General features: G+C 40.1%; 1 protein-coding gene across 4 annotated transcripts in view; it reads right to left on the bottom strand.

Moving 5' to 3' along the window:
• The window catches only part of LOC132151356 (PTB domain-containing engulfment adapter protein 1-like), a 61,502-nt gene that overhangs the window by 29,502 nt on the left and 16,464 nt on the right, over nucleotides 1-15,536 (bottom strand). For all 4 annotated transcript variants that reach the window (XM_059559451.1, XM_059559455.1, XM_059559452.1 and 1 more), the window contains exon 2: nucleotides 12-95. In XM_059559451.1, coding sequence (XP_059415434.1) covers nucleotides 12-95 — 84 coding nt within the window. The remainder of the gene's footprint in view (nucleotides 1-11; nucleotides 96-15,536) is intronic.

The raw sequence follows: 15,536 nt of genomic DNA, 5'->3' as shown, positions 1-15,536 counted from the left end.
TATTACCTTACCCTTTCTCCTGTTAAATGCTCTGTTCATTCTGGAGAGTTTGACAAGCGCTTGTAAGCTAAGGACGGACTCCAATGAGAAGCCACCTGGAGAAAAAACACAGAAAAATAGATTGATTGTGAAAAAGCAGTACTAATCTACACTCAAAAAAATGGATTTGTGGCACTGTTCGTTTTACACAGATATGTTTTGTTAAAACAACACAAGTATATTTAGTTTTCCGCCAAAACACAATTGTATTGTGCTTAATCAACTTAAAATGTTTCATTTTCAATTTTACTTAATTATCAATCGTTAAACTAACGTAAAGTGTTTAATTTTGTAATTAAAAAAAAACCGGAAGTGACGATTTCCAACGCATTTGATGACGGTGCGAATGAGAGCAAGAGGTACCAGCCAGGTAAGAAAATCTAAAGTTTTTCTTGTGTTAAGTCAAAGTCTTTAATTTCTCTTAGAGTTTCTGTTTTGGGGTTCCTTTTTTTTGCAGTCTAGTATTGTGTAATCGGTTTACTGCACCATTAATAGATGATTTTGAGCGGTTGGGAGATGTGAAAGCGCACGACTCTCTGTAAGGTATTGACTTGAGTATATATATATATATAAAACAATTATGAAACAATTAGTCGACATTATCGACAACGTCGACGATAAAAAAAATTGTCGGCAAATGTTTTTGAGTAACGTTAGTTGTTTGATCTCGTATGCCTAATGTGAAAGCCTCCAATAATGCAGTTTGACCAGTGTGGCGCTGTAGCGCAAGATTGTAATACACTCTCGTGATTCAGTTCAAAAGAAGAAGATAGCACTTCAGTTTGAGCAAACCGAGCCGATCCGAACCTTGGATGAATATGTAAATATATACTGCACGCCTTGCTCTCAATAACTGCATAAACACAACAAAAACTGACCGCGATGTAAAAGCAGCTCTTAAGAACATATTTGATTACAGTGATGTGGATGTTTGCACGAACTCTGAGGTTCTCCAGGCACTCCAGTAAAGAAATGTCCAGTCACGTTTATTTATATAACAGTCCTTATGCAATAGATAGCTTTTCAATATTAAACATGAAAATACAGAGTCAGTGTCGCTAGAATTATAACTTGATTTCCTGTTATAAAGCAGCTCTCCAGTGTGGACCTAGCTAATCATACATTTATTTTATAATTGTGGGAAATATTTCATTAAAGTTTTAGTTCTGCGCTAGATCAAACCAAACTGTTTTAAATATCATAACCCAATAAGGTATTTTAAGAGAGATTGTATTTATTAGTAAAATGTTTATCCAAAAATAAAACGTCCTATCACTTACCTTTACTTTTATTATACATATGGCTTACAATAAGAGATGTTAAGAGGCAGAATGATTTCTCATTCAGCTACTTCCTCCTATAGCTAATCAAATGGCGAATACGAGTTTCTCTCTTTTCTCATTTTGTGTGCAAAATATATTTATTTGTATAAATTAATTGTATACTAGTAATACATAATGACTTTCAAAAGCGGAAGTGATTCACTTTATTTGTTAGAATATGTATATTTTAACTAATTGCAAAAAGCTAAATAATAAATACATGTCTAACCATGTAATGTGACCGAGTTTGGAGAGCCCTGGCTCAGCACAGTGGAAGTATTTGAAGCTTTGTTTATGAACATGGCGGTGTGGTCACAACGACTTTAAACCGGACACTACTCTGAGCTGTTCACATTATACAAATGCTCCAGATATGTAATCAGGTTCACCCTTTTGGAAAGGTAAACATGACACTATTCATCACTCACACAAATAAATCACTTAATATTTTGATAATTGAATTGTTTTTTGCTGTTAAACCGTTTTTTTTTTTTTTGTAACACATTGCACTTCATGTGTTTACAGATTTGTGCTGAATTTGAGACATACAGAATTACCATAGGCCCATTAGAATCAACAGTCTTTGCCAAACTGGATCCGCACTACAGAACTTATGAAGATGTTTGCATACTGAAGAAGAGTGCTTGGACAAATACTGAAACCCTCTTGGTGCCCACTACACAGGTAAGAACAACTGCACTCAACACAACCTTGTATTAAAACATTATTCTCTCACTGGCCACTGGAAATTGAAAAAAAAAAGACAGATAGATTAAGATTAGGTTTATTAATACAATAAATACAAAATATGTGGTATTACTATAAACTGACAGATTATGAATGAATTTGCCTCCCAAAAACAATTCATTTTGATGCAAGGCAGGGGTGTCCAGACCTGCTCTAGGAAAGCCAGTGTTCTGTGGAGTTTAGCTCTAACACACCTGCCTGGAACTTCTAGTAATACTTTATTGTTTTAAAATTCCCAAGAACCTTGATTAGCTGGTTCAGGTGTGTTTAACTGGCTAGGTCACCCAAAAATAAACATGTCATTAATTACTAGGGCTGTCACTTTTAGTTCGAAAAACGGACCAAAAATGTTTCAAAAATGAAAATAGGGAATCGATTTTAACCAAATATGTACACTATTCATTTTAAAATAATTAAACAATTAAAAATATAGATGTAACAAAAAATTTAAAAATAAATAAATAAATAAATAAAGAATTCCGAAAGTGCAGTATGCGTTGCGAAAGCTAGACAAAAAATACCAGCAATTTTACGCGCCTATAAGACCCAGTGACGTCGAAAGCGACCTCTTATGCTGCGTTCACACCAAACGCGAATAGAGCGTCTGGAGGTCTCGCGGTGCGGTAGACGCGAATTCGCCTCATTCGCGCTTCTAGTTACAGGAGATTCTGAGTTATGATATAGCAAGCTGACAGTGACCGGCTTCTGTGGTGGAGAATTGCGCAACTGTACCTGTGTGTCCCTGGGACTATGGAGATAAATCAGTAGCTAAACTCGAGAGGTTGAAGATCTGAATGTGAGAACTTGTCATATTAATATTTGTATTTGTAAGTTAAAATTTACACTCACAGCTCTGATGTGAAAAGCTGAATCTTTCAATTTGCACACACAGACAATGATCAAAACACCCGTGTTTTGAATTGGAAGTTGTAGATTAATAGTCACAAATGTGTAGAATGACATTCACACAAAGAAAATGACATACACACATGTTTACGACATATTTACTTTTGCACTTTACTTCAGTTTCGCTGCACAACGTCAAGTCGGCACTTACAACCTCTCAGATCTGGAAGTACAAGTTCAAATCCTAGCGCTCTGACTTTTGCTACTCTTTTTGCGGTATTCTGTTGCAAAACTCACTTGTGCACTTATATATGCAGATGTGAGAGAGCAGATCTGGGGGCGGGGCTTTGGTGCGAATGAGAACATTTTATTGGTCGATGCCCGACCAATGAACAACGCCAATTGTTTTCACTGAATATCCTTAGCTTTGACAGGATTTTAAGACACTGCATTCATTTTGCCATTCAGGTATTATCTAGTAGACAAATGCAACATAATGCAACATATTTTATATGTATATCCCACTGCATATTGCAGAGTAAACTCGCTGTACTGTACTTTGCTTTGCTTTGATCTCACCGGCACGCGGTCACGTGGTTCATGGAGCTATCAATAGTACTAAACTAAACGTTTTGTCAATATGCTTGAAATGTATTAATTGGGACAGACAGTAGTTTCATTATATTTGCAGCGATTTCTAGTAATTTGTAATAGTGATGGGATTTATGGCTCTTTGAAGGGATCCGGATCTTCGCGATCCGTTCCTTTCAAAGAGCCGTTCAAAAGAATGGCTCTTTTAAATATTTAGTCAGTTTTAAGAAGCCAGCTTGTAGCCATCTCAGTTTATCCTGGAAATAATCACTGGGAAGAATGATGAGGTGAGATTTGTAGTCAAATAATTAAAACTCAGATATCACACACCAATATCTGAGTTTGAATTATTCTGAAATATTGATTATTACCTCATTTGTCATGTGTGGACTATATTCCATAGGGTTGCACAAATCCCTCTGCTTAGACAGTGACATCACTATTTTGGATTTACCTTTAGTACAAAGTGTGTGTGTGTGTAAAGCTACGTTGACTTATGTTATTCATACAATACCTACTCACGAATAAACATCAAAAACAAAGCCGGCTGCAATGAATTTATGTGCAAAACAGCTTTTACTACAAACACTTCCACACAAGAACATTGTTATCACACAAGAACATTTTGATAGAAAACAAAAAATATTTAAAGTTAGAATAAATAAAATGGAAATGTCTACATACAATTACTACTGTAAACTTTGCAAACATCAGCCCCTTCAAGTCAATGAACAATAACAAAGTGGGCTGCAATAAATGTCTGTGCAAAACAGCTTTTTTTTCAACGCTCCTACCCAATGACAGAGGCACGCAGGATGTGAAGGACGTGAAGGATGCGTGCACAACTAATAACTAATATCATCACGCTATAAAGGGTTGGCCTGCGCTGGGTGCGCCCCTCCCCCTACAATTGTTCTGTCTCGCGGAGGAGCTCATTTGTGTGAATCTGTGTGAAACACGCATAGGATAAAAGAACGACAGAAAGAACGGCTCCCCTCCAGCCGCGACTCGGCTCCCATCGTTCATGTTTATGAGCCGTTCAAAAGAATCGGTTCGTTCGTGAACGTCACAACTCTAATTTGTAACACTTAAAGTGCATTGATTATGCATGGATAACTACGTTGACTAATGACTTGTGTTACAATAGCATTTCATACTGGAAAATGTAACAGCATTATGTTCTCATACTCCTCCTTAGCAGTTAAAAGTGACTAAACAATTAAGTGTAACTTTTAACCAATAAAATAACTGTACTACATGTTAACTCAGTCCTGTTTAGTTAATTTGAAGAGATCATGGTACTAAATAATATGCGCAATAATTATGATCCATGAATGACCATTTGAAATATAACATTTTGTAATATGGTTATAATTTATACTACAATAACTGTAGTATTTAGGTTTAAATTCCAGTGCAAAGAGGCACGCTTTAAATTAGAGGCATTTGGTGGCCAGAAAGATAATATTCATATGCAATTCCATTGCTTAAACACTAGATGGCCTTGTTGATGTTTAATAAATACATGTATTTAGCTCTACTAGTTGCTCAAAACAGTATTTCTGGTCATAAGTGCTTATTTTTTAGGTTTTGCTGTTTAATGTACATTTAGACATTATTAAACACTCGATTTTTATTTAAAAAAAATTTATAATAATAATGTTGCATTTAAAAAGATTCATTACTGACAAGAAAATTAGGGATTTAACCCAATGAAGATGTTAAATTATTTTTACAAAACATAAAAATAATAAAAACAGCATTATATTGCAACTCTGGTACAGTGATATGCAGTGGGATATACATATAAAATATGTTGCATTATTTGTCTACTAGATAATACCTGAATGGCAAAATGAATGCAGTGTCTTAAAATCCTGTCAAAGCTAAGGATATTCAGTGAAAACAATTGGCGTTGTTCAAACGAGGTCACTCGTTTTCTTGAGGGGTTGGATTTCGCCATTTCGGATGAACTCGCGGCCATAGAGCTCCCGCGGGAATTGGATAGGCTCATTAGTCTCGCGCTCCGCATTGAGGGTCGTCTTAGCCGGCGCCGCCAACGACGGCAAACACCCGCCCCGTGGCGCCACCTAGAGTCCTCCTCTGCCAGTTCAGCCGGCCGACAGCCCTCGGAGGAGGAGCCCATGCAGTTGGGTCGTCTACGGCTTACACCACGGCAGAAGCAGGAGCGTCTGTCGTCGGGGGCGTGTCTATACTGCGGCAAGGGAGGCCACTTCGCCCTTCAGTGTCCGTTAAAAGCCAGGGCCCACCAGTGAGGAGGAGAGTCCTGGTGGGCACGGTTCTCAGCTCAAGCTCTCCTGCAGCACGCACTCAGCTGCCGTTCCAACTCTCCTTCCAGAGTCGTTTACACACTGGTCTCGCCCTTGTGGACTCAGGGGCTGAGGGGAACTTCCTTGACGCTGCCTCTGCTCAACGTTGGAGAATCCCACTTGTTCCTTTAGTTAGTCCCGTTTCAGCATGGTCATTAGCTGGCCGTCCCCTTACCACCATCACCCACGTCACTCCTAAGATAGACCTCCATATTGCTGGCAGTCATCATGAGCGGATTGAACTGTTTATTATTGATTCCCCTAAGGCTCCTTTAATTCTGGGACACCCATGGTTGCACAAGCACAATCCCCACATTGATTGGGTTAGTAATTCTGTTTTAGCCTGGAGTCAGTCTTGTCACGTGTCATGTTTGGGTGCTGCTTTTTGTCCTGTCTCTGTGTCTTGTGTTCCTCAGGAGGATCCCTCTGACCTGACTGGTGTTCCGGCGGAGTACCATGATCTTCGGGCGGTCTTCAGTAGGGCCCGGGCCACCTCGCTACCTCCGCATCGCCCTTACGACTGTGCCATTGATCTCCTCCCGGGCTCTTCTCCGCCTAAGGGTCGTTTATATTCCCTTTCAGGTCCTGAGAGAGAGGCCATGGACAAGTACATACGTGAGTCACTTCAGGCTGGGCTCATCCGCCATTCCTCCTCTCCCGCTGGTGCAGGGTTTTTCTTTGTTCAGAAGAAGGACGGCTCCCTGCGGCCTTGTATTGATTACAGAGGTTTGAATGACATTACTATCAAGAACAGGTACCCCCTACCTTTAATGTCTTCTGCTTTTGAATTATTACAGGGAGCTCGGGTCTTCACCAAGTTAGACCTGCGCAACGCCTACCACTTGGTGCGCATTCGGGAGGGGGATGAGTGGAAGACGGCATTTAACACCCCTTCGGGACACTACGAGTACTTGGTTCTTCCGTTTGGTCTGACCAATGCTCCAGCCGTTTTCCAGGGACTCGTCAACAGCGTGTTGGGTGACATGATTAATCAATTTGTCTTTGTGTATTTGGATGATATTTTGATTTTTTCTTCTTCTCTCCAATTACACACCCAGCATGTCAGACGGGTTCTCCAGCGGTTACTAGAGAACCAGTTGTTTGTCAAGGCGGAGAAGTGCGAATTCCACGCTGAGTCTGTTACGTTCCTTGGCCATATTATTTCTACGGAGGGGATCAAGCCTGATCCCGCTAAGATTGAAGCTGTTGCCCAGTGGCCGGTCCCTGACTCCCGGAAGGCTCTGCAGCGTTTCCTGGGTTTTGCCAACTTCTACCGGCGTTACATCCGGAATTTTGGTCAGATCGCTGCACCGCTGACAGCCTTAACCTCCACTAAGGTGTCCTTCAGGTGGAACCGGGAGGCGCAGGTAGCCTTTGACATTTTAAAGTCCCGTTTTGTCTCTGCACCTGTTCTGATGGTTCCAGATCCGGAGGCCCAGTTTATTGTCGAGGTTGATGCTTCGGACGTTGGGGTTGGCGCAGTTCTATCTCAGCGTTCCCTCCATGATGGGAAGGTTCATCCTTGTGCATTCTTCTCTCATCGTCTCAGCCCTGCAGAACGTAACTATGACATCGGCAACCGAGAGCTGCTGGCGGTACGATTGGCCTTGGGTGAGTGGCGTCATTGGTTGGAGGGGTCAGCGCAGCCCTTCTTGGTCTGGACGGATCACAAGAACCTTGAATACGTCCGTTCGGCCAAGAGGCTGAGCTCGCGTCAGGCCCGCTGGGCGCTCTTCTTTGCCAGATTCAACTTCGCCCTCTCGTACCGGCCGGGATCAAAGAACACCAAGCCTGATGCCCTCTCACGCCTGTTCGGTGCTCCGACAGCGTTTTTGGTGGCCTACTATGGCCGCGGATGTTAGACAGTTTGTGTTGGCCTGCCCCACATGTGCCCAAAGTAAGCCTGTCAATCGCCCTCCTGATGGTCTACTGCATCCTCTCCCTATCCCTTCCCGTCCTTGGTCACACATTGCCCTTGATTTTGTCTCTGGGCTTCCTCCTTCGAAGGGAAACACTGTAGTTCTCACGGTGGTGGATCGCTTTTCCAAAGCGGTTCATTTTATTCCCCTGCCCAAGTTACCCTCCGCCCGGGAGACCGCCCAACTGGTGGTGGATCACGTCTTCCGTCTCCACGGGTTACCGGTGGATGTTGTTTCAGATAGGGGTCCCCAGTTCGTCTCCCGGTTCTGGAGGGAATTTTGTACACAGATTGGGGCCTCTGCTAGTCTGTCATCTGGTTTTCATCCTCAGACCAATGGGCAGTGTGAGCGGGCCAACCAGGATCTAGGAAGAATGCTCCGCTGTCTAGCATCCAACAATCCGAGTTCCTGGTGTCAGCAGCTCTCCTGGGCAGAATACGCCCATAACACCCTTCCTGCGGCCGCGTCAGGTATGTCCCCTTTTGAGTGTGCTGTTGGTTATAATCCACCTCTGTTCCCATCACAGGAACCCGACGCAGCGGTTCCATCCGCCCTGGCTTTCGTCCAGCGCTGCCGTCGCACCTGGGAGAGAGTCAGGAGGATTTTGGTCCAAACCTCTGACAGAACCAAGGCTGCAGCTGATCGTCGCCGGTCCTCTCCTCCTACCTATGTGTGTGGTCAACGGGTTTGGCTCTCTACCAAGGATCTGCCTCTCCGGGCGCCTTCTCGTAAGCTGGCACCCAGATTCATTGGGCCTTTCCGCATCACCAAGGTGGTTAGTCCGGTGGCGATCAGGCTCAAGCTCCCTCCTACTCTTGGTCGGGTTCACCCGGTGTTTCATGTTTCCAGGGTCAAGCCTGTGTTCTCTTCCCCCCTTAATCCTGCTTGCAGTCGCCCCACCCCCCCACCCCCTCGTCTTGTGGATGGATCTCCTACCTATACGGTTAAGAGATTACTCGATGAGCGGCGTCGCGGCAGGGGGTTTCAGTATCTTGTGGACTGGGAGGGGTATGGTCCAGAGGAGAGGTGTTGGGTGCCGTCCCGGGACATTCTGGACCGCTCGTTGATTGAGGACTTCCGGCGGCATCGAGGTAGGCCCCTTCCTAGAGCGCCAGGTGACGCTCCTGGGAGGGGGGGTACTGTCGGGTCTCGGGGCTAATCACCTGTCTTTTTGGTGTGGGTGTGTGTGTGTTGGGATGGTTTGACAGCTCACCACGTCTGCCTGTTTGTTTTCCCCGCCTCCCTTGTTTCCCCGTTGTTAACCTTAATTGCTCGCCACCTGTTCTCTATGTCCTTCTAATTTTTTCCCCTTTATTATTCCCTGTGTTTCTCTGTCTATTGTCAGACTGTTGTTATTCATACCAATAGCTCCGATCATCTAGCAGCTCTTTGTACTCACCTTGTCGTGTCTTGTCCTCAGGCTCCAGTGTGTTTAGTTGATTCCTCTGTCCTTGTTCTTACAAGCCTTGAGCTCCTAGTAGCTTCCAGCTGTTCATCCCTCCGGTCCGGCGGTTATACGTACTTCTGTGAAACGTGACTCATCTGCTACTCATCCTGTCACTGCGAGTGAAACGTGACTCATCTGCTACTTATCCTGTCACTGCGAGTGAAACCTGTGAAACGTGACTCATCTGCTACTCATCCTGTCACTGCGAGTGAAACGTGACTCATCTGCTACTTATCCTGTCACTGCGAGTGAAACCTGTGAAACGTGACTCATCTGCTACTCATCCTGTCACTGCGAGTGTAACCTGTGAACCGTGACTCTTCTCCTGTTTCGAATAAAGCCTTGAGTTTACCCGCATCTGAATCCAGCCTGCTTTCTCCTGACAGCAAAACCATGTTGCTGGGACTGATATATGGACTGAACTTGAGCAACCCTCCTGAACTCAGGTACACATTTGGAATACTGAAGAAGTTATTTCTGGAGCCAGTTCCTGTTCCTGGAATAAGGTTTGATTGGTTACCCATGAATGCCAATTAGAGAATGAGTAGTTTGATATTTCTGCTATTTTGTGTAATTTTTTTGTAATTCTGTAATGTGGTTTAAACTGTATTTACTGTAACTGTGTGTAATTATTTATTGCTTGTTTAACAAATACACTTTGATCGTTTGTGACATCTTGTCTTTTGACTCATTACAAGACAAATCACACAAAAAATGCTTTGTTGAAATGAGTAACTTTAATTGAAAATATTTAGTTAAAGTAACTAGAACTAATTGTGTGGAACCACTGTCCATAATTGAAATGAGTAATTTGAAACAAACCTCCTTATGTTGATAGAATGAAACAAATTTGGCTAGATTGTAATAAACCAAAACATGTTGAGTTAACTTAACCGGTTTAAGTTGAAGCAAAGTGAATAAATTGATTTGGTTGGACATTACTATTTCACATAGATTCTACCTCATTCAGTTGTGTTGTCACAACACAAGGAGTTTGCATATATTCAACAAATTCCATTATTTTATCAAAACACAATTTGGTTGTGTGGAACCACTGTCCATAATTGACTTAAGTAAGTTTAAAGAGTAATTTTTTTGAGTGTAATGAAATGTTCTTGACAAATGGTTTTTGATTTAGTCACTATCAAAAGTAATCTATTACTTAGTATAATCTATATTTACAATAAATATAACCATTTAAGGGTAGTAATTTAAATTATGGAACACTATTAACTAGTTGCTTTCTAGGATGCATATTACTAGCCTGTTTATTAGTACTTATTAAACACGTTAATGCTTTTTGATCATATTTTAGGTCCCTTATCCCTACAACTACTACAACTACTTTAATTATCAATATTATCAATAAGAAGCTAATTAAGGGTTCATTGAGGGAAAACACTTAACCGTTAAAAGTGAATATGTGTTCCCTAAGCTAAACTGTTACCCAATTTAAATCTGCACAGACAATGAAAACAATGGGAAAATGGGAACATGAACAGAGTTTGAGCACTATTATTTTTATATTATTTTATTTTATTTGACTGCAAAGAACAAACCTGGATAACATGTCAAGCTTTTGTTTAGAATAAATTATAAATCATAATTGAACAATAATAAATTCTATGCCAGCAACTGTATTCTTTGAATTCACCAAAGAGGTCCATCTGTGATGTTTACTGTAGATCTATTATTAGTCGTCATACAAGGTCAGAGTTCAACAACTTTTACTTTTTTTTTTTTACACAGAACAATGCAACACTTATCCAAATGAGCTTGCAGTTTATGTCTCCTGTGTTTGCATGCATAATGAAAGTTAATAGAGGGAACAGTTTACTGTGATCATGGCTTTACACTGTGAGTAAGTACACACAAATACAGGCAAACGATTACAAAATTATAAGTTAATCACAAGTGGAGAACTTTGTGCCCCCTGGTGACTATGTGCCCTGTGAAGGTTGTAGATTAAACCCCAGTGGATCCAGCAAGTACTGAGTTACTGAGATTACAAACCTGCCTTTTTCTTTGGAACTTTGAGCAAGACACTTAACTACAGGAAGAGACTGCTACAACTAGTGCAGTGTAGTGGATGTCAATCATGTGCAAAGCTGACTAAAAATGTTTTATACCTGCTCATACAGGTGATGTTAATTCTTAGTTTTGCTGTGAAGTGTTTGGTTGATGTTGAGTCGATGAGTGAGATGACGCAGAAGTACGCAAGATCAAAGCCTCAAAGAAACGTTATAGGCTAAGAATGTCAAAAACACCAAACACAAACTCACTATCAAAAAAGAAAATTCCCTTGGGATGATTTTTTTTACATTACAACAAACAAACCTCATTGACCCCACGCAACTGACATACTGTATAATCTCTGCATATAATCTCAGTTTGTTGCTATGCACTGTCTTTAAAAAAAAAACGGTGACGTCACGGACACTCCGTCCATATTTTTATACAGTCTATGCCAATAACGTCTAAATAAGGTACTGAAATGCTGTTTTATAAACAAAGCTCATTACATATAATGCGATGCAATACAAAGATGACTGTCACTAAAAGATCTCTCAAAATCTTGATGCATCATATTTGATACTGACATTTTAACATGATTTAAAATAATGTATGTATAATTAAGTAAATTTAAGTTACCTAAATCTAGTAAGTGTTCATCTTATTAACTATTACTAACAATATAAAAGTAATTCTTATGTTTTACAAATTAAAAAGCAGTAAAGAGTTCACAGCAAAAAGACGCGTGTTTTTACACAGTTATACCAAAAGGAATTTTACTAAGTATAAACTATCAATCAGATGACAGAAGGCTTTTTCTCCAATATTTTGATCATGTTGACAATTAGAAGGCTTTATAGAATTAAGGTTTGACACAGCAAAGACAGCAATGCAATCATCAGACTCAATGTCATCTGTACTGAAAGCTTTCAACATTTCAGTTGATTTAATGTGATGCAAAGCTTCCAGAGCATTCTGATGGTGCTGTGCCATGTTTGGCTCGATTGCTCAATGACAGGAGCAGGAGTCAAATGGCTTCTATGAAGCCCTGAACAACAGGGAAACGCATCAGTTCCTTTTATCAGAGTCAAAGCTTTGCTCTCTCTCTCTGAACTGCAGCGCAAAAGACCCTTAGCTCAAAATACTTCATCTTGCGCCAGCACTTCAGCCCGTCAATCAAAAATCGTCCACAAAGAAGGGAATGGAAGAATGAGAAAATATCAGAAATAGAATGTGTGGAAGAGAGAGGGCCAATGTGACAGCTTGCGTTCAGGAAAGTGGCTAAGCATGAGTTTTCCGGCTTGAAGTGGTGCTTAATCTTTCAGTTCTTCCATTTAGGGTAAAAGAGAAAAAATTATGTGATCTTTGAAATAATGAGAAGAAAGATCAACATGTTAATAATATGCATGATCCATTAAAGAGTGATACATTAGAGAGGCCAATAGTAATGGGTCACAAGGTTGACTGACCATGCCAGCCTATGTCTTAAAATGACACATACAATTTCATAACTTTGACACGAGGCAGAGAGGACGTGAAGCATGATAACCTTTCCAAGTTCAGAGGTCCAAAGGTAACACATTAAAAAAAGAGGAACTCCAAAACTAGTTGCTGCACATTTTACATGGCCTTAATTATTTTAGGTGCTTTCACGCTTATCCAGTTATCCTTTCACATATTCCAAATGATTCGAACTGTGACATCAAACAAACCTGGGTGTGCTTCTGTGAAAGCCCCGGTATTTATTTTAAGTCAATAGAGAAAACACTTCAGAACTCATTTTATATTTTACATACCTTTATAAATATTTAAGATATATCTCTCTAAGTCAGGGATGTCCAGTTCTGTTCCTGGAGGGTTTAGCTCCAGCCCTAATTTAAGACACCTGAACCAGCTAACCAAGGTCTTCAGGCAGAGCCCCTTTTAAAGCAAGCCTGCAAGCTTAGCAAAAAAAAAAAAAAAAAAAAGAAAGAAAGATAGGCACAACACTGCTGTGCACTGGTGAGAAGACGAGGATGAGAGTTTAAACTGAAATATAACATTTTCGATTATATCAAATCTGGGCACACTTGATAAAATCATTGTTGAGATGTGAAACTCCAGCAGAAAATCTTCAAGAGAAAATACTGAGAAGCAGGAAATATTACTGTAAGCAATCACAAACTTTACTATTTATTTCTTATGGAATTTCTTTGTACTAGCTACATCAAATGTATTTTATAAAAATTTACGGACATCTAGAAAAAATCATTTTCTTTAAAATAAATGGCACTTTAAGCAAACATGTCGTACAATGATAGATCTGCACAGCACAAACAGACAAAATCAGGATATTTTAGGCAATATAAAAATCCTGGCAAAACTGCTGTTTCTCTGGAAAATTTAGATATTTTAATTAAAATTAATAGGACAAAATAAAACAAAATTAAACATGAATTGGTGATTCATTCACAATAAGAAAAAAAAAGCATTTTGTCAAATAAATATAGTGAATTTTGCTTTCACACAATTTAAAAGTTAGGATTAATGTTTGAAAAGCCGTGAGTTTACACACACACAATGGAACTTACCGTTAAAGATTTTTCAATCCATTCACCCCAGTATTTTTAGCAAGTGTACCAGACTTACAAAGAGAATTCAGCAAAGGAGAATTGACTTTCTTTACAAGACCTTACCACTCAATTCAAGCTTTTTGAAATGAACTTTTAAACGTTATACGAATGTCTCAGCCAAGCTTTTCGACAAATTGGAATGTGTTTTCAATGAAGGAAAAGGCTTTAAGATGATTTTATATTTTTAAATAAAATATGAGATCTGACAAATGTAAAAAATAATGGGTTTAATTATAGTCCTTGTGCAGAGACATACAGCATAGTGGACTGAAACTGAAAAACACTCTTGACAAAGTCATTTAAAGTTGAGGTGTAAAACGAGAGATGGGTAACAGAGAGCACAAGAAGCAATCTCATTCCAATCATCTTCCATTTCAGGGTACACATCAAATCACATTTAGCTGGAGATTTTAAATGGGGCTGGAAATAAGTGTAGTGATTTCCAAGGACCAAAGTGAAATGGTATGCACACATAAATGCACATGCCACTAACTGACAGGGATCAGATCTTGACCGAGAGAGCCTGATGTCTTGAATCTTCATGGAGTTTTAATGGGGTGCACTTGTTCAATCTTTTCAAACATTATATGCTGATTATTCGTAATCTCTGCAGGGATGGTACGCTTGCAAATGGATGATGGCTTGTATCTCTAAATATGGCTAAATCACTATTAACTCTGCCTGTGTGTGATGAATAGACACAGTACAGTTCTGTCTATTATTTTGCTGGCTCTTTTTTGTCCCAATGATATTTGGGCATTTTTCCACCCATAAACATTTTGTTTGACTGATTGATCACACACATTCTGATCCTTTCCATCACTCTGACTGGGCCTCCATTGTTATGCTGAGTTTTTAGCACGAGTTAAATCTAAAATGTAACAATCTATCATTTATCACTTCAGGTTTAGTCCTTCCAAGACAGAGGACAAGCAATTGTTTCTGCATCGCCTCAAAAATGCATGACCTGCAGCTCTATTACGCAAAAGAGGATCTATAAATCAGTCCCGCATATATTCTTACAGTGACTTATCCACTGCAAGCTTCTAGAGAACCAGTACTACGAAAAGATTAGAGAGGGGGCGTCCAGAGCACCTTTAGGAAGGTCCGTTCATCACTCAGAATATTCACATAGCAGATAGACATGCAAAATCAATCCATGCTGAATCCATACTTTGGATGCTGCTGGAGTCTGTACCAAGCGTTCTTAAGAAGCTTAACCAAGACCGTGTCTCCAAACAGACAGTGCCAGTTAATGAGTTTCCCCATCTACGTTTTCTTGGTAAACAGCAGCATTACTGTTCAACCAGCATTTAAATTTATAGAAAACACCCTAGACCAGGATAGAAAGTGTCTATAGACACTGCAGCTAGGTTACTGTATTAATACGTTTAAATAGCTTTATCTAAACAAGATGTCCTAAATTACCCTTTTAATAGAAAAAGACAAACACAACCCATGAGTTGTATGCCTAGTAAAGAAAAAGATAAACAAGTCAATATCCATCTGTGTGTATGCATAGTTTGGCTCCAACATTTAGTTTTTGCTACCAAACTACTTATAAATTAGAAAAAGGAGTTTTACATTGCAGATATGGAGGCCGAAAGGGACGCACTGCTTCATGAAGCATATAATCTCATTATCAGGACTGTTAAGAAAGCCAATTAGGG

This window comes from Carassius carassius, chromosome 10 (genome assembly GCF_963082965.1).
Source record: "Carassius carassius chromosome 10, fCarCar2.1, whole genome shotgun sequence".
Taxonomy (NCBI): Eukaryota; Metazoa; Chordata; class Actinopteri; order Cypriniformes; family Cyprinidae; genus Carassius; species Carassius carassius.
This window is presented reverse-complemented; position numbering and strand designations above follow the sequence as displayed.